Genomic DNA, 22,530 nt, shown 5'->3' with positions numbered 1-22,530 from the left:
TGCTGCCGTCACCGGGCCCAGGCGTTTCGTCCCACTGCACGCGAGTGTGCCACCGCCGTCAGCCCTCACCCCCTGGGGCCTGCGTGGTCTGTCTCACTGTGCGCGAATATGCGCCCGCAGTCTGCCCCGCACCCCAACTGGTTCCCGTCTGCCTGCGCGCCTGGGTCGGGGGCCCTGTCCTGCCCGACCCTGCTCCCTGCTGGCTCCGCCCCTCTTACCGTCCCGTTGAATGGTTAGATGTAGTTGGACTTCCGTATAATTCAATTTCCTGTCCTTTGGTTGTGTCTTTGTTTCTCCAAATCTTTGTTGTATTCAAACTTGGTTGTGGGAGAAGGCACAGTGTTTCCACCTATGCCTCCATCTTGGCGGAAGTCGCCTTTATTTCTCATGAGCATATTTTCACTTAAAATTTTTAAAATCGTTTGTGTTTTGGGAAACTAAATACTACGAAAATCAAGAGATGAGAAATTTAAAAACCAAAACCATTTATGGTGCAAGTACCATTAATGCAGTCATTTCAGTTTTATAGGACTTTGAGCAAATCAGTTTTCTATCTGATTCCTAGTTCCCTCCCTCGGCTTGTATATTAAGAACCAGCATCATATCTTCCCTAATGAAGATACCAGTTACAGTGTGCTAAGTCCTTACCGGAACTTAAGGGTCATGGATTCTAGTTGTGGCCTTCCCCCTTGTGTGACCTTTGGCAAATCTCTTCACTTCCTATTACTGGAGTTTCCTATCTGTAGAATGAAGAAGTTGAACAAAATGGTATCCAGCTGGTCTCTTGCAGCTCTCACCTTCTGTGACTACATGTGTGGATTTGTATTTTCCAAAGACTCTGAAGAGCTCAGCCTGAAATGCCTATTTATCAGTGCAAAGGAATATAAAATATAAGACACTCCGTTCTTCAGGAACCTAAGGGCTAGAAATTCATATTTCACTATAAATCCATGACTGACCTCAATTGTATGTTTCATTCATTAATCATTAGGATGGTCTGTAACTTCAGTGAAGGCAGGGACTATGTCTTTCTCATTCATTGTGTTTCGTGGCACCTGGCACAGAGAAGCAACTCTATGAATATTTGTTAATTGAAGAAATGAATGAGAGCTATATGGACCATTAAATGCCATCAGAAAATTTCACAAGTGTGCAGGTTCACTGAGGAGAAGAAAATATGTTTTAAAATGTAGTTTATTTGTGGGAAGCAACTTAATATAATGAAATGAGCTAATCTAGGAGATGAGAAACCTTGTTCTAATCTTAGCCACATTTCTCTATGTGGCCTTGGGCAAAACCCTTAACCTCCTTGGACCTTTGGCCATAATAGGTAAGGTGGGAGGCCAGAGTGGGTGATCATTAGAGATCCTTTCAGTCCAGGGGAATGATGGGGGAAAATGGAGACAACTGTACTTAAACAATTTTTAAAAATGTGGAAAAAAACATTTAAAAAACATCCTTTCAGTCCTTAAATTCTGTGATAGGTTACTTTTAAAATCTTTTTTTTTTGGTGTGATATGACTAAATGAACTATCCTTTGCAAGTGAAGATGATTTTATTTTTTTACTTAATACAGTATATTTGAGTTGTTTTTCCGGGAAGAGTTATGGGTAGTACTCAGCTTTCACTGTTCAGTGAGGCACCTTGCTGGGGTTAGGCACACCTCTATACTCTAGAGCAGGGGTGTCAAACTCATTTTTACCAGGGGCCACATCAGTCTCGCAGTTGCCTTCAAAGGGCCAAAATAATTTTAGGACTGTACAAATGTAACTACTCCTTAACAGTTAAAGAGTTGAAATTACACTTGGTCCTTTGAGGGCAACCACAAGGCTGATGTGGCCCCTGGTGAAAATGAGTTTGACACCCCTACCCTAGAGTGAAATACCTTAGAGTGCTACAAAATCCTGTGCTCCTTTGTATCCCACATTTTTAAGATTGGTGTCTCACCCACAACTACATTTTTATATAGTTGATAAACGTTCTTAACCTTGTAGCCCCTGCTTTGTCTACCTCCTTCACTAAGACTTGCTTTTGCGAGCTATTTTGCAACTGTACAGTAATCTCTCCCGGCTCTAAACTTAGTGTCTGTGTCATTTGTGTACTTGGGGCCCCGAGGAGCCATGTGAGACTTGAGCACCGGAATTCGAGCATCACTGTCCTGTGATGCTGAGTGTTGTGTACAGCTGCCAGTTCTTAAATCACTTCTTAATTTTGTACATTTTTGTTGCCTTATATAGATAGGTTTGGCTACAATATTTGTCCCTGAAGTAAGGGCCAGTGAGGAACTGTGAAAGTAGCAACAGTATCCTCAAAGGAATTTTATAGCACTGCATTTTATTCTTCTGGGTAGAAAAAAAAATAGTGAACTTTAAGGAAAAGAGAGGCAAAAAGTTAGACTTGTATAAAAAAATTTTTACAAAGGATAGAAATCCTCTTAGTCAAATAATTCTTTGGTTTGGTAAGAAGTGTAAAGGTATACACACTCTCATTAGTGTACAGTCTAAAAATAACATTCTTTTTCCCCCTCAGAAGCTGAAAGTCATCAACAAGAAACACAGACATTGGAAGAAACACAAACATTGGAAGAAAACAAAGAAAATGCACAGGGCGCCATCAGGAAGATTAATAACAAGGAGTTTTTGAGCTACGGTGAGAACCCTGAGAACCCAGCTGGTCTTAGTATAATGTTGATTCCCATTCAGAAATCCTCATACTAGAAGACTTGCAGAGTTAAACAGCCTAATCATGTTTTTTTTAAAGTTATAAAGTAAGTAGCAGTAAGATAGAGAGCAGTAGAGCTTTAAGGGGCTTCCCTTTGGGGGTCCTGGCCGGTAGTTCACCACCCTGAACGAAATGGGCGAGTGTCACAGGTGGAAAGGCTTTTTTTAAAGATTTTTATTTATTTATTTATTTACCTCTAGAGGGGAAGGAGAGGGAGAGAAACATCAATGTATGGTTGCCTTTCGTGCATCCCCTGCTGGGAGTTGGCCGGCCAGCCTCCAACCCAGGCATGTGCCCTGACTGGGAATCGAACCGCGATCCTCTGGTTCGCAGGCCCACGCTCAATCCACTGAACTACACCAGCCAGNTAGCAGTAAGATAGAGAGCAGTAGAGCTTTAAGGGGCTTCCCTTTGGGGGTCCTGGCCGGTAGTTCACCACCCTGAACGAAATGGGCGAGTGTCACAGGTGGAAAGGCTTTTTTTTAAAGATTTTTATTTATTTATTTATTTACCTCTAGAGGGGAAGGAGAGGGAGAGAAACATCAATGTATGGTTGCCTTTTGTGCATCCCCTGCTGGGAGTTGGCGGGCCAGCCTCCAACCCAGGCATGTGCCCTGACTGGGAATCGAACCGCGATCCTCTGGTTCGCAGGCCCACGCTCAATCCACTGAACTACACCAGCCAGGGTGGAAAGGCGATTCTAAACAAGAACCCAAACTGCCTGTTCAGTGAGAATGAACCTCCCAAGCCCCGTTGTTACACCCTGACCATTTTACAAGAAATGGCCTGTGGTAGGTAGTGTAGGTGCTCTGAGAAGGGAGACTATCCTGATCGTTCATTTCTGAATCATTATCTCCATACTGGGGGCCCCGAGGAGATCTTTGCAGCAACAAAGATCTCAGAGGCACAAATACATAAACTTAACTTTTACTTTCGGACCAAGACATTGTGTCTTCAAATAATTAAAGCTAGAAATGGGGCGGGGGGAGGGCTAGATCCAGTAGATTTTAAGAGCAGAAAGTTCAAAGGATTTCGGCCAAAGACACTCACCGTGGCCAGTGAACCTGACAGGAGGCACCTCGTGTCAGCTCAGCGCTGACTTGATTTCCGACTCACGATCTCTCCCTGTCGTTGATCCTTTTCATTCCCCGACAGGCCCCGTCATTCTTGGCTTCCTGGTTGCCCTGGCTGTCGTGCTGAGCTCCGTTCACAGCTACTTCCCAGCCCAGCCCGCGGCCGGGAACCCGGCCTTGGAGGCCTTCCTGACCCAGTTCGGTCAGCTGAAGGAAACGTTTCCGGGTCAGAGTTCCTTCCTGTGGCAGCGAGGCCGGAAGTTCCTCCAGAAGCACCTCAACGCCTCAAACCCCACCGAGCCGGCCACCATCATCTTCACGGCAGCTCGGGAGGGAAGAGAGACTCTGAAGTGCCTCAGCCATCGCGTCGCCGACGCCTACACCTCCTCCCAGAAGGTCTCCGCCATCCAGATCGACGGGGCCGGGCGGACCTCGCAGGACAGCGACACGGTCAAGCTGCTGGTGGACATGGCGCTGAGCTCTGGCTTCGAGAACGGCCGGAAGGCCGCCGTGGTGCACCGCTTCGAGTCCCTGCCCGCGGGCTCCACCCTCATCTTCTACAAGTACTGCGACCACGAGAACGCCGCCTTTAAGGACGTGGCCCTGGTGCTGACGGTTCTGCTCGAGGACGAGACGTTGGCAGCGAGTGTCGGCCCGAGGGAGACGGAGGAAAAAGTGAGAGATCTTCTCTGGGCCCGGTTCACCGACTCGAACACGCCCCACTCCTTCAACCACATGGACTCGGACAAGCTGAGCGGCCTGTGGAGCCGCATCTCCCACCTGGTGCTGCCGGTGCAGCCCGTGCGGCGCATCGAGGAGCAGGGCTGCCGGCTGTGAGCCCAGCGCGCCTGCGCGGAAGGCCGTGCGCCGCTCCCCGGCGGCCGCGAGGGAGGAGAGGGTTGCACGCGAGGACGCCGCCGGAGGAGCACAGGGGGGCTGCTTTGAGGGGGAAAAATGTTTTATTTTTTACTTCTTGCAGTTTTTTCTAAGCCAAGCATGGCCAGGCTAAAAGCTGACCTGACTTTGTTTCCTTGCCTTTCAAGCAAATCGGGTTTGAAATATAGCATGATACATATATATAACTGCGGATTTTTTTAAATCTAAAAATACAGCAGCAGAATTATTGCACAGGAAAACAGTCCTCGCAGAGGAACTACAGAGTGATTTTTGTATCCTATGTGAGATGTTTCAAAAGCTCGTTTTAATAGCCTGGTGGTGGGATTACATTTTATATTAATTTGCACTTTTTGAGCAGTATGAAAAAAGGAAATTTGTATTCAAATAGCTAAATACTTTATGTAAGTCACTGTGCTTTCTTTTTCTGTTCGTGAGCTGAGATAAAAGCAGCTGTACTCAGAAAAAAAAATTTTTAATGGGAAATGGGGGATTGTTTGTAATCACTGGGAGTGAAGGAATTTTAATTGGCTGCACCTTTACTTCAGCTCTTCTGAACTGTAGTGATGTTCACGCTGTGTCTACTGTTCACCAAGACCCCCGACCCCTTTGTATTCAGACAGTGCTGCAGCTCTTTCATGGGGATTCTTCGGAAGATTTTGTGGGAACAGAGAGTTCCACTGATAGTGGAGTTTGAAAACCCCTGACTGAGCGAGAAACCATCTTAGAAGACAGGAAATGGGAGGAAAAAAATGGATGTATTAAAATTATGAGTAGGAAGAGGATATAATATACGTTTATTGCACAGACACGTTTTTTATAGAAGTCAAAGACCTATGGATGAACAGCAGAATGTTTAAAGTAGTATCTACTAGCATATTTCTGATGCTTTTGTTAGTTTCTGTTGGTCATGAGTTCTCTCTCCCTTGAATGGAATTTTATAATTGTGTAGGATGAGTGTGAGTGTCCTTTAAGAGGAAAAAATTAATAACCAAGTGAATAGTAAAATTTATATAGGTACATTAGCATGCCTTTACCATACTGTTTCCTTGTTAAGCAGTAATAGAACATTTTATAATGTACCTCATTTATTTATCTGCTAGTTAGAAGTACCATTCAGTTAAAAATTAAAGAAATGCAAGAGACATATACTTAGTGAGAGAAAGCAAAAATGGCATATAATTTCCAAGAGGTTCTAATGGTCAATATTAATTGTTGGACCTATGTTCTGTGACTATTAGAAAGATTGAGACAGTGTTTATGAAGACAGTAGATTTTCTTGTTTGTTTAAATTTCAGCTCTGAAAGCAGAACTCTAGGAAATGCTCTTGACCTAATGAAAGGTCTGTCCCATTACATGGCAGTCCTAGGAATTACCACCATGCTTCTAGGCCATTTCAACTACTCCTGGAATGTTTCAGCTAGGTTTTGGCCTCCCTGCTGGTATGAGAGCAGAGAAGTCATATGATTAAAGAATGGAAGGAATTTGGAAACAGAAGATATTGGTATCTTTATTGAAGAATCTATTTGAAAATACCTGTTGCAGGAAAAACAGATAAATCTATTCTGACCAAAGTAGAGGCATACCCTAAAGGAACTATTTTCATTTGGGATTTTTATGAAGTAAAACTCCTAACAGAGTTGAGGAAAGGCCTACCTGAATAAAAAGTTAAAGCATGGTGAATAGACTATCAATCCAATCTACACTCAGAGGAAATAAACCGAAGAAAGATCTGTATACCATAGTCGAATCTTTTCCTGCATTTCTAGGTCTCAGATGCTAGCATTATACCCAAACCGATGGTGCCTTGCAAAACTGCTTCGTGGGCCAGCTGCCCTGGCTGCCTCGGATCTCGAAGGAACCGTGTGATCTGTGTGTGTCTGATGTCAGTGACTCAGGTCAGGGTTGAAACAAAGGCTCTTGTGTCTTCATTCAGTTGAACATGGTGTTTCATTATTTCCTTTAAATACAATTTAGAAAAGGAAATTTCAAAAAATTACAACTTTTTTACTGTTCAGTCTTTGTTAAAAAACCCTTTTCTTCCATGGATAAGGGCAGTCGCCTGAAACTGTCAGTTCTCTCTCAACTACTTCAGAAATCACTGAAAAGAAGCAGTATATTAGCTCTGGGTCTTCTTAGGAAAAATTATTAATTTTAAAGCATAAAACTTTATATTTTTAAAGGAACAAATAAAATGTATTATCTAATAGACTCTTAGGTTAGTTTCTACTTGATTGTTTCTATTTTCACATTTTTCAAGTTTCCAGATTTTCTTTTGTGTGTGCAGTAGTTCATCTTTCATTCCTATAATAGATGTTTTGTTTTATTTGACTTTAGAACAAGAATTTGTGGGCACGTGACACTCAGACACCACCATTTAGTTACTACCGCAGAATAGCTCTCATTACATCATGTATTAACATAAACACTTTTTGACTGACACCAGCATCCCAGAAGCAACTGGTGGAATAAGAAATTGTCTCTGGACTTGAGTTTTGCTCCTGTGGGATAAATTTTAGGTTTCCCAGCTAGTCTGTAAGGGTTAGCAAAGAAGTTCCAGGGGATTCATATCCCTAGAGGTAGTAATGATATTGTTTCTATTTTTTTAATCAAATAATTTGAGTGAATTTCATTTGAAAGCCTCCCAGCTTATGGTGGTAAAGCTCAGCATTCTGTGATCTCTACCCTTACCCAACTAAGGACCCCCATGAACAGTGGTAGATGCTGAACTGGTTTTGACCTTTCCACAGTTTTTAATTGTTTGAATTATACTTTTATCTGTTAAAGGCAGGTGGCATAATGAACACTGACATTAAAAAATAACAAACACCTGGCTGGCGTAGCTCAGTGGATTGGGGACTCACGAGAGGCAACCATACATTGATACTTCTCTCCTTCTCTCCTTCCCTTCCCCTTTAAAGATAAATAAATAAATAAAGATCTTAAAAACAAACAAACAAATATAACATATGTGATAATTCAGCAATGTGATCTTCACCAGGACTGTATGGGCACATCTCCAACCAAAATGTTTACTCGGCATATACAGGCATCTAGGACTTCAAAAACTAATGTTAAATAGAAAATGTAATTTTTACCTGATTAGGGTTATCATTTAATGGGAATGACTTTATATCCATGTAGCTTATTTGTGAAGAAGTGCTTTCAAATAGCAACATGAAAACTTTTATCATTTGAAAATAAAACAATTTTAAAAATAGGCCAGTACATACTTGTAAAGTGCTCAATCTATTACTTGATAAAAGCAGTTTTTAGATCTGTTTTTCAAGTTGAATATGTAGTTAATATCAGTGTTCATTTTAATATTTTGTTTGCCAGTCTGAGCGTACTATATTTCATTTTTAAATTTGTTGAAAAGTCACAGTGATTTTGTTTTGTTTTCAAAATTAAAGCACCTTCAACACTGTGTACCACAGCCCATACTTGTCTTTATGTAAGAATTCAGAATATCACTGATTACAAATCCCTTAATCACAACCCAAGGAAATACAAAATGATTATTTAAATTTTTTTCTAAAGGCTTCTATGAGATGATTACATACTGAGCCTTAAGAGTCACACACTTGTGAATAATAAATTTGCAGAAAAGATGTTACCAATCCTAGAGAGAACTAAACCAAGATACCCGTGTAAAACAGTTTCTCCAGAGGACTTTAAAATACGCCTTCTTCCTATTTATTGACAGTTTTGGTGTTAGGTTGTGGCCTAAATGTGCCTCACCGAGACTGAAACTGGACTATTAAAACTCATTTCTAATAATAAACTGCCCTATCACAACTTGCTTCTCTACCTGGCTTTAAAAAGGTATGTGTAGACTAAGAAAGAGCCCTGGCCTTACCCGCCTGAGAACACAAGCAGCATCCCCTAACCTGCAAATAGTCTGTAAAGGTAAATGAGTCTTTGGTGCCTTCCCTTCCAGTATTACCTGTGGTCTCTATCAGCTTGTTTTGATGTCTTTAAAAATCCAGAGATTGGTCCCTGCCATGGGAAATGATTCCCCGCCCCCCCCCNCCCCCCCCCCCCCCCCCCCCCCCGTTTCCTCATCAGGGCTCATGAATGAAATTTGCATTTGGCTAAGAGCACTTACCTGAATTAAAAGGAACACGTTGGACTCAGGAGCGCCGCCGCTGTGGTGGGGCAGATGTAAGGCCCAGGATGTAAGGCCCAGCCTGCCTTCCCTCGCGCCCCAGCCTCATCAGCAGGAAGCTAGTCACAGCAGCTCCCAGTTGATCAGGTTACTTGAGGTGCAAATCTATTTACCATCCTGCCTTCAGAGAAAGAAGCAGCACACTGACTTTGAAACACAGCTGCATTTTTATTTTCTATTTAACAAAAACGAGTGGACTTTCGCCAGTATTCGGGTCCAAGTTCTTGGCATTCTCGGCCGTCCAGCGGGGGTTGCTTTTGCATTTGTTTCTTATGGATGTTGAAGAATGTGCCTTATTCAAATCAGTTGTTTGGTTTTACCAAAAATAAATCTTAATTTTTCTTTGTCGACTGACTCTTTGTTCTATTTCCAAAAATGGCAAGTTTATAGAGGTGGGCCTGTGGTCATTTATGGTGGGAAAGACTGCCCTCATTTGGCAAATTCAGGAGCCTGGGAATGTTGTGTGTGTAGGTCAGGTGGCCTTGGTGCCCTAAGTAACACCCTACAGTGCAGATGCTGAGCCTAGAACCTGCTGTTCTTTGGGCTGTGCATTCTTTGGGTGCTAGTCCTACTTCATGAGGCTTTTGGGTAAGAGGGAGAGTGGGGTTGTCAGTAGAGGCTTGGGAACTGCTCCCAACCTGGGGTGTGCTGACAGGAAATGTGTTCTTAAGTGTGGTTGTCACTCAGCTGTGCTTTGGGGGTGGGGGAGTCCAGAGCGTGTCAACAGTTTCTGCCTTAGGATGTTGCCAAACGAGAATCCCAGCAGCAGCACCTGAACACGGGCCTCAGCCTCTTACCCCTTCCCTTGGCTTTCCCTCCCTGCTATTCTCTCCTCAACTCAAAACAGCAAATCGATTGATACAGTTCAGTTTTCTATCAGATCTGAATTCAGTTTTGGAAAGCTGATTTTTTTTTTTTAGTTTAGAAAAACAAGAATTCTCAGGAGCTTGCATGTCTTAAAACATGAGCTTTCAGTGGAACAGGCTCCAGTCCAAGGATAAGAGGAGCCTGAGAACGAAGAACAAAGGATTTTCCCAAAGGATTTTCCAAGCACCCACCTCAGGTTGCAGTAGTAGCGGGCGCCTCCTTTCTTTGTAGATAGGCCCACTGCAAACTGTGCGGAGAGCACTGTGCGGGGTGGGGGTGGGGGTGCTGGAAGGGGGCAGCAACGAAACCACCCTCCATGGACAGCCTGTGTACCCTGGAAGATAAGGGGTACACCAAATACCAGTGTTCCACCCTCGAACACCACAGAGAGGCAGAAAGAGGGTGTGGTGCCTTCTAGGGGTGGCCCAGGAGTGAGTCATTAAATCAGGGAAAAGGTTTGAAGAACATGTAAACTTTGGGTTGAAGTTTGGAGTGTGGGGTCAGAGTCGTAATTGAAAAGTCATCCCAGGGGGGATGAGCAGGACTGGGAAAATTCCTGGGTTTTTTTGCAGGGGCAGGCACAGACCCTTTCTGGATACCTGATGCACATGCATTCACACTCAAACCCTGTGGGCTGGGCTCGAAGACCCTGTGTATGTTGGAGCATCAGTTTGGTTGAAGTTCCTTGTTGTGGATTGCTCTGCCTGGTTTCAGGAACTGTAACTCCTACCCCCTGTGGCTAAGGATGAATGAGTGACCTCTGGAATGCGAGCCTCAGGAGACAAAGCTTATCTCTGGTAGCAAACACTGCCTCACTTTCCTCTCCCTGCCCCAAAGCTTGGTCGGAAGTCAATGATGGGTAAGACCCCTCAACAGTGGGGTGGGGGGTAACCTAAGCCAGACTTGATCACTTGGGAGGCCATGATGGAAGGACTCTGGGGGCTGCAACAAAGAGCAATGGACTCTCACCCCCCCGGCTTTGACAAAGCCAGAGTCCCCATGCCCTCTGGGAGAAGCGCTTCCTGGCTCTATCCCCTTAAGCCTGAATACCTGATGGGGAAGGGTGCAACTCCTTGCCTTGCTAGAGCATGTCCTGGGGAAAAATCTGGCATCACAAAGACTTCCTGATAAACCTGTGAAATCTACTCTGCTAAGAGTGCTTTCATTCATATGTTAAGGGTTTGAGCAGGAAACCCTAAAACTCTGTTCCTGACAGACTCTGACTCATACTAAGTCCTCAGATTTCTTTGAAATGTTATCTGCTGTTTGATCCTTGCCGCCCTGTATTCATGTGTGTTACAATCCAATAAAAGCCTTTGGAGGAGGGGGCTCAACACCCTTTTCCCCTGAGAAACGGGCCTCTGCTCAAGGCCTTTTTCCTCTGGGAAACTGGCCACCTCTCCTCCCCAAGCAGATCACATCATGTCTCCATCTTGTTTACTTTCATCTGTGGCAGTCGGTGGGAACATTCGAGCAAAGTCACCCTCACAGTTCCTCTGCAGAATCTGGGGTGCAACTGGTTGGCTCTCCTTCCCCTTCCCCTTCCCCTTCCTTCTCTCTGGCCAGTGCTCCCCGACTGTGCCAGCTGGGGACCATGAGGGGACAGGTGACTGCCCCACGGAGCATGCCCAGTGCAGTGAGGTCTACTGTGGAGATGAATCCTGGGGCTGCCCTGGTGGACAGCTTCTGCCTGGGGATGCACGAGTGTCGGCCCGAAACCTCGGCCTTCCATCCTGTTGACTGGCAGGGCCCCTGAGTGTGCTGCCAGCCGGGGCGCAAGGGGGTCTGGCCTCCACACTGCCTGTCCAGAGGGCCTTGCTCCTCCCTGCTGGTTTATCCTCTGCTGTCCAAATCCTATTCCTTTTCACCTTAAAACATGCTGCCTGCCCAGGCCTCCCCTCACCTTTCCCTCAGAATAAGCTGCAAAGCTACATTCCAACGCTGTTATTTTTGGAGTTTACCGGAAGCCAGTTTGTGCTTAAGGCGTCTCCTCGTGGGAGGAGGGAAGAGAGGATCCCCCATTACCCTACCCTCCTACGGAAGAGCCCCCTCCTTCTGGCAGGACTGGCAGGAGCAGCCTCCCTTATAAGTTTGTTTTATTATAAAACTAAAATATAGCAGTTAAAAAGAATCCAAACGTAAGTGTTTACAGAGTTTCTGTTTGGGGTGACGAAAAAGCTTTGGCAACAGCAGCGATGTTTGCAGGACATTGGGCATGTAATGCCAACTCAAAATGCTTACAATTGTAAACTTTATGTTATCCCCATCTGACCACAACAAAAAATGATCACTGTCTTTCCCTCTAGTCGTCTGCCTTTCGGGGAGAAAGCCGTGTCACGCTTATGTCCCAGAGGACCCTGCACCTGTGGAGATTCCCCGGAGGGGCCCCCTGGCAGCCAAGTCCCAGCCTGAAAGCTTCAAGGACTCAAATGTGGCAGCAGCTGGGGGGGCTTGACACGCCCGGCCGCCACTCTCCGGCAGTGCGGCGCCTCTTACAGTCACAGGTCAGAGCAGAGGCCTCTGCGGGCGTCCCCCCTGGGGGCCCTGCTCCCAGGTGGACACATGGACCCCTTGTGACCGTCAGGAATGCGCCCTGTCCTCAGGCACATTTTTGGTGTCGTTTAACTCAGAAAAAATACCAATTTGAAAGTTAGTCATTGAAAATGTCTACCTGCTCCCATCTCATCGGCTGCCCACTTCCTCCCAAGAGGAAACCATTTTTGTCGTTTTTCTTGTGTGTATTGTCCCAATGTCTATCTCAGGTATATTTTATATGACCAATTTTCCCCTTAATGAAAATTCTCAAGTCTTAATTTTTCACCTTTAGGTTCCTTCTCATTCATTGTCACCAGCTCATGAGTCCCCATCAGATGGGGTCCTGGTGGCTGGGTTGGGGGAGGGAGGCAAAGGCAAAGGAGGGAAGGGTGAGGGGCTGGTGAGACCCTCAGGACCCAGGAGTCTGGGGTTTGAAGTCTCCTGATCACTCTGGATCCCTTTGGTCAGGGCCTTTGTGTTTGGAGAAAGAATTCAGAGGACGCTGTCAGGAGGGTCTGGTCTCTGCTTTCATTTTGGGAGGTTGAATTAGACCCAGAACACACCCCTCTCAGGGGAGCGGTGCTTCATGTGATTCCCAAAGGTAGGAAACCTCTGGCCCAAGGCAACACCCAGCCCAGGAGGACCCACTGGTATCAGTGTGGGGTGGGGTGGAGCCAGCACCTGGCTTGTACCTGCAGCAGCCAGCACTGGAGCCACGTGCTCCTCCTGGTGACCAGGTGTCTGTGGCCAGGGCCGATGAGCCTGTGATCTTCCAAAGAGACCTGGAGGGAAGGTGATCGATGCCCAGCATGAGCCGGCCACCAAGCCTTTGGACGCTGACACCTGTGAAGACCCAGATTGTCCTGCCCACTGGGTGGCGCAGGCCTGGGACCCGCAAGTCTGGGGGAGAGGGCTGCATCACCTACGCTCCGACTGCCAGCTGTGCCTGGGGTCCCTTGCTGGCAGTGTGTGTGTGTGCGCTTTAGAGAGAGAGAGAGAGAACGGGGTGAGGGGTGGGGAAAGTTGATGACAGGACAGACAGGAAGTGTGGGGGCCACATGCTCCCCTTGAGGCCTGGGCGAGTCTTCCCTGAGGGCCCAGCCCCCCTTGGGAAAGGACCTGGTGGGGAAGTAGCTTACCTGTGACTGTGGGGGGGCAATCCCCTGGAGAGAGGGGTACCGGACTGCTGAAGCCAGGCTGCCTGCTGCCCAGCCAGCTGTAGGCAGGGCTCCAGGTGGCCCTGAGGTAGAGAGAGAGCATGTCTCTCTCCCTCCCTCATACACACTCCCCAGATCGCACACAGATCCACGCTGCCCCTCCCCCTCCCTCTCCACACAAAGCTGATTCCTGGTTCCTGGTCCTCACCCACTGTTCCTGCTCCTGTGGTCTCTGCCGGGGCCAGGGCTGAGGATCTGGTCCCCAAAGTCTCTTCCCTCCCTTCCCACATGCAGGGGCTGGTCGTGTGACACTCTGGGTCTCCTCAGACGGGGTGACTGGACCCAGAGCTACAGGTGGGGACACCACAGGCCTGGACAGCGAAGGTGGAGTGGGGGCAGGGAGGGGCTGATGCCTGGGTTGCTCCTCCGAGAGGCGCCCCATCGTCAGCAGGGCCACTGCCACCTCCGGGAGCCCTTTCCCGGGAACCACACATCTTCCCTGGATGGGAGCTCAGACCCAGGCAGTGGGGGCGGGGAGAGCAGGTGATGATACGGTGGAGGGGATCGGTTGGTGTGGACACAGGAAGCGAGGGGAGGCTGGTAGACAACTTTGGTGTTGGCAATGGATATTCTGGGTGAGGAAAAAGAGTTTCCACGCTTCAATCTGTGCCCAGTTGCCCCACCCCAGGAGAAGAACGGAAGACCCCGTGGGATTTCTATTTCAAACTCCGCATTTATTGACATCGACTTGGTTGTGACTCCCAGTTATCAAAGATGCAGGAGGAGAAACCCGCAGCAGGAGCAGTGGAGGGCCGGTAGGACGGGCTGGCGGGGAGGACGCTGGGAACGGCCTCCCTCTTCCTGCGGAGGGTGCAGTTTGCCAAGCGTCCGGTGTCCCACGGCTGGAAAGGGCCTCGCAGGTGCGTGGGGTGAGCTGGCTCTTGCACAGGTGCGGCCCTCGAGGCTCCAGGGGGCGGGGCGGGCGATCTCAAGCCTGGGCCCCGAGCGACATGGGACTGTGTGTGGGAGAGCAGGGGCCCATCACCTCTCCACTGCCCCTGGGCAGATTTTCATGTGTGGGTGGACAGGGTGCTAGGCTGGGAAGGCTAAGGAGACAGGGCCACGCAAGATGCTTTTCCAGTGGGGACCCCCAAGAGATCAGGGGTGCGAAGCAGGTGACTTGACCAGGTTGTCTTGATTTCTGCAAAGGCAAGAGGTACCACGACACTGGTTTTTTTTTGGGGGGGAGGGACAGCCCTTGCTAGAGGTGACTTGGGGTGGGTCATCAGGAAGTGGCAGAGAGGGCTGCTGGGGTGGACTCGGCCCAGTCAGGGCAGGCGGTGGCAGGGGTATGTCAGAGCTGCTGTCCTTAGCTGGTCCCTCTGGACTCGGGGACAGGTCTCATTACCCCCACCTGGAGCTGCCTCCTGGTATAAGAGAAATGCTACTGTTTGAGGTCACTCGCAGGAGAGTCAGACAAACGTGTGCTTTTCACGGACAGTTAAAATGTTTTTTTTGCCTGCTAATCCTGTGTGTGTGGTCCTTCGTCCCCCAGCACACATGCCTGTAGCCAGGGTCGGGCAGTTGGCAAGAGCACGGGGCCAGGGTGCGTTCGAGAGCACGTCCTGGCAGACCAGTCTGGTTAACCCTGGCTTCCTGGTGCTTTCATGGTCCCTCGGAGTCCATCGGGCCAGGTCTCAGTTCCCTGGGGGAAATGGGGTCTCAGAGAAGACAAGATTGGTCTGAGAGCTGATGACACAAGTGTGACCAGACCGAGGTCCTTGGAGTCTCAACCCAGTGCGCCTTCATTACAGACTAAGCTGCAGGGTGACAGGAGCCTGAGCGCAGTGACGCGGAGGCGTGGCGGATTCTCTTCCCCCGTCCTGACTGCGCCCCGCACTTTCTCAAATGCAAAACGGAGATTTCAGCAGAGGGGCCAGCTGCTGGCCCACCCCGCCCTCAGCAGCGTTCAGTGACTCAGGAGTGAGTGGGGTTAGTTATGCCTTTAAGAGGGGGTGCTGCCACCCCTTACCGCACAGGCAACTGGAAAACTCATCGGATGCATTCACTCAAAAGGCATAAGGTCATGGCTGAGCTATCAGTGGGAAGAGGGAGGTGGGCTTGGGAAGAGACAGCGATGAGCAGGCCCCTCACTGGGAGACGGAGAAGGGCGGAGCAGGGGGCCATTGAGAGCTGAGAGGGGGCAGCAAGCTGAATCCAATTGCTAAGTCAGATCCCTCTTGTCCTCAGGAGGGAGGGCAGCTGTCCCTGGTGGGAGGGGTGGTCTGGCTCTCCTGTGTCACGGCCCAGAGGGGCTTACGTGGCAGCACCATCCAGTACCCGCTGTGGGGGTCAGTCCCCTCAATCACCTTTGGCTCTTGCTGCCTGGGGGTCAGATTGTTCTTTCTAGTCGCTACATCCCAGACGCTCCCTCTCTGCAGTTCCCGAAGGCAGCAAAGCCTGTGTGCGGGCGGTGACAGGTGTGTGTGCGCACACCTGAGAACCCACACGCCCCCGCAGGATTGCAGCCACGCATGTCACTCAGTGTGGGGGACCTCGGCCCTGGAGGCTGTCAGCGGGACCTCACTCACGAAGCTACTTGGACCCTGGCAACATAACTTGAAAAAGGTTCTCACTAGGCAGCTGGTTCCCATAGCAGAACAAGGATCTGCAGGGAGACAGGGTCAGACAGTCACCTTTTGGTGCATTCCCTGCAACCACTTTATGCTTTTCAAGCCAACTCAGCTCCCGCCACGGAGGAAGGGGAAGAGCTGTGATGGGCTCAGGAATCCACATGTGTGTTTGAGCAGCTACGGGCTGTGCGGTCTCTAGGACACCAAAAAATACAAAATGAGATTGTGAACTGGCTTTTGGGTAGCAAGGAAGTCCTGGAGGGGTCCCTTTAGCACTCTCCTCTTCCTCCTCAAATTCTGTGGTGTCCTAGTTGTCCCCTGGCCCCCTTTCTTTCACCCCCCAAGGACTCTGGGGGCCTCCAGACCTCTGCAAAGCCCCACTTCTTCTCACAGTCTGGTGAAGCCGGGGCAGTAAGGGAAGCGAGAGAGGCCGGGGTGCGAGCTGGCCGGAGGAACGTCCCAACAGAGAAACTGCCAGCTCAACCTATCGGGTCTGCCTCTGGGCCAGGGGACCGGGCCCTGCCCTGGCTCTCAATGCACATGATGGCTTCAGTCCTGGTGAGCCTTCCTGTGCAGGGCAAGGAAAGCCAAGGTAACAGAGACAGTCCTTGTGGCATGCTGGAGGGGTGGGCAGCTCGCCCCAGGCCTCCGGCTGGGGTCTCAGTGATGGTAGGCATTGGGGAGTTGGGGGAGAAGGTCACACGTCTGTACTAATAGCCCTTGGATTGGTGAAGGCCTCACGCCCAGAGCCCGGCCACGTCACCGGGTAACTCTGGGGTGCGGCCAGTTGGAGGGACGAGGGGCCCCCCTCCTTGTAGCACGTGGGAGCGAAGGACAGCCTCTCGCCTCCACCCCCGTTGGGCACCATGTCGGCCGTCTGTATGTAAAAAGGGGAGCCGTATGGGGAGCAAGTGGCACAATGGCGGGCCGCCACCCCGCACGGCTGGACGCAGGGCTCGCTGCTGAGAGGTACCAGGCCGCTTCTGCTGTCCAGGGCTTGGGAGCTGCAGGCATTGCAGGGGGGCGCCCCAGGGGAGGTGGGCCGGTTGTGGTCCTCCTCCTCCTCATCTGCATCCTCCTCTCTGCTCTTCTTGCAGCAGTAATACTGAGGGGAGAGTGCGGAGGGCCCCCTTTTAGTGGCCCTGCACTGGCCCCCTTCCCCCACCCCATGAGCGAACTCAGCACCAGAGGCTATGCCCCATGAGTATGGATTCCCAACCTCGAAAGGCTTTCCCTCTTCCATCCCCTGCTTCCCAGTGTACTCAGTGGTGGCTGGGCAAGGAAAGGAGGCAGGGAGGCCGGGAGGCTGGGAGGGAGGGTCTGACAATTGTGCTGAGCACAGGGCTGGGTGAGGGGCAGCTGGGAGCAGCTTTCACAGTCTCCCCAGAATGGCGCCCTTCCCAGCACTCCTGAAATCTCAGCCTCAGCACTGTGAGTGCTGAGAGACACAGCACTGTGAGTTCTCGTTCGGTGCCCTGAGTGTGCCATGTGGGGCCTGCAGAGCTCCCACTGGACTGCCCCCCACCCAGCACCCTTGACCAAACCTCCCCCATTCCCTGGCTTTCAGCTTTGTCACCCGAAGTGGCCTACAGTGTCCGTCCCCACAAGGGGGACGCCGTTTGCTGGTGGCTGCTGGCCGCGGCCCAGGACTGACCTGGAGCCTACAGTAGCACAGGACAGCGATGATGCAGAGGAGAATGACCGCAGCCAGGATTCCGCCCGTGATCACAACTGTTCCCGCTGTCATCCGCCCGAAGCCCCATCCAACTCTGCGGAGAGATGCGGGGATTAGGTCAGGGCAGGAGGCCCTCCCAGAGCTCTCCGCACTGCGGGAGGTTTGGAGGGTCCTGGGCACTGGGACACCAGGGGGTGGCTGTATCCAGGGCCAGCCTCCTGCAGGGGCTCACGGCACAGAGAGCACGGAGAGGAGGCAGGATGCTGACTGAAGGCGTAATTCTGCTTCCTGCTTCTGCCCCGCTTCAAGGGTTTCTGCTCTCTTTCTCCTTTAATCCTCTTCTCCCTTGCTTGTCCCCTCTCCGCACACCCTGCTGACACTGTACCCCTTCCACCACGCAAGGCTCCAAGACACAAAGAAAAATGGCTTCTGCTCATAAGATGGCTTAGTCTGTGTGTGAGGCGGAGCCCTAAGCAGGCCCCTGGTTATCTCAGTTAATCCTCCGAAACCCCCTGGGCTGGTTCTTAATCACTCCCACTTGGCACGAGCTGAATGAGCCTCTGATTGATTTGAGATCCCACCCAGCCTGGTTCACCCTAACACTGTGTTCTTGATCACTGCCCTCCAGTGCAAACACCAGGGTCCCTGACCTTGACCCAGGTAAGGGGACACAGTCTGAATCTCAAAAGTTCTGCCTAATTCTGTCCCGGCTCAAACCCACACTCCTTTTGGGGGTGGGGGTGGGATCTCTCCTCTCTTTCCAACTCTCCTGGAAAACAGGGGCCAGGAAAGCCCAGAGGAAGCAAGAAGGTGGCCTTCTGGCTCCGGGAAGGCTGTGGTGGGTCTGGGCAGCTATGTACTGGCTAATGTGGGCTCATGAGACAGAGGGAGGCTCTGGGTGCAAGGTGGCCTGGCCTCAGGCCGACTCCCTTTGGGGGCCACTGAATGGGCTCTCTCAGTGTCTCAGGCTCCTGGGGACCAGGGATGGAGGTGCCAACAGAGCAGGAGGGTGGGAGGAGCCTTGGCACCTTGAGGACAGAAGAAAGACCGAGAGCACTTACATTCAGTAGGGAAATGGTGACCTGCAAGACAATAGAAGGGGCGGAGACGTTGGGAGAAGGGTGTCCGATGGGTCCCTGAGCTCCCCCTCATCTCATCGTGCTTCCCTCACTGCATGCTTCAGCAGCAATGAGCCTACAAGTCCCCGAGCTGGGGCTTGGGCTCCGGCTCCGGCTCCGGCTCCAGCTCCGGCTGCTAGTGGGCAGACAGGCAGCTCGAACTCAGGTGAAGTCATCGCCCACACTCCACACAGGCTCCCCCACCCCCAGCCTCTGTTAGTGGTTCCGTCTGAGCTGCTGTGAAGGGTTTTGCAGGCTATTCATTACTTAAAGGGCAAATGGGCACAGGGCCACAAGCTACACTCTGCTCACAGAGCCACACACCCTGCCGTGTTCGCCCGGCAGAAGGGGCACCTTCTCTTCACCCAAAGACACCATCTACTCCTCACTGTGTGTCCTAGAGCACAGCATGCACCCCGGCCCTGCTTCTAATGCACTCGATCTGCTCACAGAGCAGGCTTCACACCACAGCCAGGGCAGCCCCAGGGGTGGGTTCGAAACGCAGCATCTCAGGCCCCGGCTGCAGGTCTAAGGGGTCGGAATCTGCATGTTAGCAAGGTCCCAGAGGATCAGTTTGCATAGTAGAGTTTGACAAGGCCGCAGGATGTTCCCCTAATTGCCCAGGCATTCAAATCCCCAAATTCTTCTTTGGCTCCCCTGAGCTTTCTGTTCCCCACGCATCAGCGAAGACACTTTGAGTGTCATGCCTGCCCCGGTGCAATGGCTTCCGAATCGATCTCACTAGTTTGTCTCTGAGCACCACCCCCACCCACGCTTAGCTTCTCATCCTCCCCAACGCCCCTCTCTTCCCCCAGAGTCTTCCTGGTACCACACTGCCTGCGGGACTCGTTTTTCTGGGCACGGACTTGCAGAGCAAACATTGGAAGCTTTGCCCCGCCCCACTCCCCTGCAGGCGCAACACCGTTCATGCTTCCCCTTCTCACCCTCTGTCTCCCCCCTCACACGAACCCTCTGCCCCTCAGGCAGGTCCAGTCCTCAAGGAGCTTGTAGCCTCATATTGCAAAGACACTTAACACACCTTAGATCTGGTGTAGGATGCACAACCGAGACACACAGACCAGTGAGGACGCTGTGCTGGAGTAGAGTCCTGAAAGCTGAGTAGGAGCTTGTCCAGTAGACATGGTGGGTGGGGCAGGAGGGGGAAAGGACGTGGGGGTCCAGGACCCCTAAGGGGTTTGGAAAGGCCCACACAGGGCAGGGGAGGGACAAAGCTGGAGAGGCTACAAGTCAGGCACGGGGTTTAACTCTTGGAGATGATGGGGCTCAGGGAGGGCTTTTAGGAGGGTCTCTCCTCTCTCGCTGTCTCTCTCTGTCTCTCTCTGTCTCTGTCTCTCTCTCTCTCTCTCTCTCTCTCTCTCTCTCTCTCTCTCTCGGGTCCTCCTGCAATGCCTTTTCACGTGCCATTTTTCCAACCCTGACTTGGGAGGACACTTGTCAACACTCACGTGCGACCATCTTGACTCCTCCACTAAATTATGAGTCCTCTGGGATTAGGAACTTTGTTTTATGCTCATCTCCCTGCTGCATTATACACCGTGCCTGGCACACAGCAGCGGGTACTTGGTAAAAGTTTGCTCATCATCTCTGGGTACACTACTGCTCCCACAGGCCTGGCGGTTATGACTCCGATCCACCACCAGGGGGCAGCAAGTTGCAGCTCTCAGCTCACATCCTCTCTACAGACTAGAGCTTCATCCTTGAAAACCAGACTTTCCCCAGGTACATGATGGGCCAGGCTTCAGGGGTTTGCTGAACACTTGGTGTGGGATAAAGCATAGCCTTGGGAGGATTTGTGTATCTTCACTAAAACACTACTCCACCTTCCCCTGCTCACTGACGAGAGCCCATGGAATGACGGGAAGTTGGGGAGGCAGCAGGGACCCACTCTGCTGGAAGTTCTGGTCTGGCCCCCTGGGCTATGCCCAGCCAGTTTAGGAGATAGAATTATGAAGCCATGTGAGAACCATGCTCTCCTCCTTTCTGCCCTCCATGCCCAGCCTCCCCTCGTCCAGCACCTTGGAGGCTGTAGAGCAGAAATAGCCTGGGAATGGCAGGGGGTAGGGGTGAGGCAGGGCAGACAGGCAGGCAGTCATGAGTCTAGAGGCCCCTTTGAGGCTCAGTTGTACCGCTTACCAGCCCCCCGAGCTTGGGAACTGACCACCTTTCTCATTTGTAAGAGAGTTAACCAGAAACTGAGTTTACAGGTACAACTGTGAGCGAAAAGTGAGACTCGTGCATGCCAGGGCCCCTTGTAAGCTGAAAGATCCTTCACACACAGTTATTTGAGGGGAAAAGGCAGACCCAGACATTCCGTGGCCGCTTAAGTCTGGCCTTACAACCAGAAACCAAGAAGGTGCGGGTAGAGGCATGCGGTGAGCTAGCCAGGCCCCCGCCCGTGTCCCTGAGGGCCCGGAGCTGAGGGCTCAGTTTACCCTTGGAATTCCCACATCCTACGTGGCTCTCCAGTATTTCACAGAGGCTCGTTTTCTCATTGCAAGGAGATGCAAATGATAACAGTAACCCGGTGCACGTAAACATCACTCTACAGTTTACAGCAGGCTTTCATTTGAATCCCCTCCGACAACGGGCCAGCTCTAAGATGTCCCCAAATGAGCCCTGGCAATCAGGCTCGTGCACTCCCCTCCCCTCAGGGCTGGATGTGACCTGGGACCTGCGACCACCCTCCAGAACACAGCAAAGGTGAGGGGATGTTGCCACTGTGAATAGGTGACAGAAGAGTCTGGCTTCTCTCTCGCTGGCCCACGTTCTCCTTTGCTGGTCTTGATGCAGCAAGTTGCTATGCTGGGGAGGCCCATCTGACAAGGAACTGAAGGTGGTCTCTGTCCTTCAGTCCACGGGGCAGTAGGAGTGGAGCCCTTCTATGGAAGGGCCCAAAAGGAACTGAACAATCACATAAGCGAGAGTTGACGTGGATTCTTCCCCAGTGGAGCTTTCAAGTGCAAATGCAAGCCCAGGGGACACCCTGAATGCAGCCCAATGTCAGACCCTGGACCGGTGGACCCCGCTGGCCATGCCTGGTGTCCTGGCCCACGGGGACTACGAGACCATCAGTGTGTACCGTTTTAAGCTGCTCGGTTTGTGGCGGTTTGTTGTGCAGCAAAAGAGAACTAACACCTTCTTTGCACTGTACAAACCCCCCCCACACGGGGCGGGGGAAGCCCGACCGCTAAGTGGCTTGCCTGGTGCTGCACAGCAAGAGTCTGAGTGAGGACCCAGGGCCCAGTGCCGTGGGGTTTCTGTCACAGCAGCCTCCTCCTGGAGGACAGAAGAGGCCCCACGTGCCCTCCCACGGCCGAGCAGACCTGGGCAGAGTGGATTCAGTGGTGGCCAACTCACGGACTGATAGCCAAAGAGGACAAACCTGCTGCCAACTAAACACTCCCAGGGCCTGCCCTCTGTGACCAGGACTCTCTGGAGCTCCCTCCCCACCCACACCCCTCTCCCTCTTTTGGGAGGAGAGGGGTTGGCCTGAGCCTCACATTACTTACGTGAAACAGCTGGGGCAGCAACGACTCAGTCACACAGGCCGAGCCTGAGTAGACAGCAGTTGGGGGTGCGTCATGGCCAAGGGCGTCAGGCCCTGCTGGAGAAGAGAGGGGCAGGTCAGAGAGAGCTGGAGGGGAGGCTGAGAGGACAGGCAGGCTCAC

At 51.1% G+C, this 22,530-nt stretch overlaps 2 protein-coding genes and 1 long non-coding RNA gene across 4 annotated transcripts in view; 1 reads left to right on the top strand and 2 right to left on the bottom strand.

The window, feature by feature from the left end:
- The window catches only part of TOR1AIP2 (torsin 1A interacting protein 2), a 30,986-nt gene extending 24,266 nt beyond the window's left edge, over positions 1 to 6,720 (top strand). For both annotated transcript variants that reach the window (XM_037034889.1, XM_037034888.1), the window contains exons 4-5: positions 2,530 to 2,649; positions 3,877 to 6,720. In XM_037034889.1, the coding sequence (XP_036890784.1) occupies positions 2,530 to 2,649; positions 3,877 to 4,631 (875 nt within the window). In that variant the 3' untranslated portion in view covers positions 4,632 to 6,720. The remainder of the gene's footprint in view (positions 1 to 2,529; positions 2,650 to 3,876) is intronic.
- Positions 6,721 to 7,176: 456 nt separating this feature from the next.
- On the bottom strand, positions 7,177 to 7,726 carry LOC118979029 (uncharacterized). Its single transcript, XR_005064832.1, has 2 exons — positions 7,656 to 7,726; positions 7,177 to 7,518 (listed from the first exon to the last, which is right to left on the bottom strand). It is a non-coding gene; the product is annotated as an uncharacterized LOC118979029 (long non-coding RNA).
- A 6,119-nt stretch (positions 7,727 to 13,845) lies between these two features.
- The window catches only part of LOC118979168 (protein FAM163A), a 47,616-nt gene continuing 38,931 nt past the window's right edge, over positions 13,846 to 22,530 (bottom strand). Inside the window, exons 2-4 of the mRNA XM_037035154.1 lie at positions 22,372 to 22,463; positions 17,703 to 17,817; positions 13,846 to 17,153 (exon numbers count right to left, since the gene is read on the bottom strand). Coding sequence (XP_036891049.1) covers positions 16,746 to 17,153; positions 17,703 to 17,795 — 501 coding nt within the window. The 5' untranslated portion in view covers positions 17,796 to 17,817; positions 22,372 to 22,463 and the 3' untranslated portion in view covers positions 13,846 to 16,745. The remainder of the gene's footprint in view (positions 17,154 to 17,702; positions 17,818 to 22,371; positions 22,464 to 22,530) is intronic.

Source organism: Sturnira hondurensis, unplaced genomic scaffold (genome assembly GCF_014824575.4).
Source record: "Sturnira hondurensis isolate 20B ecotype Veracruz unplaced genomic scaffold, ASM1482457v3 Scaffold0022215, whole genome shotgun sequence".
Taxonomy (NCBI): Eukaryota; Metazoa; Chordata; class Mammalia; order Chiroptera; family Phyllostomidae; genus Sturnira; species Sturnira hondurensis.
This window is presented reverse-complemented; position numbering and strand designations above follow the sequence as displayed.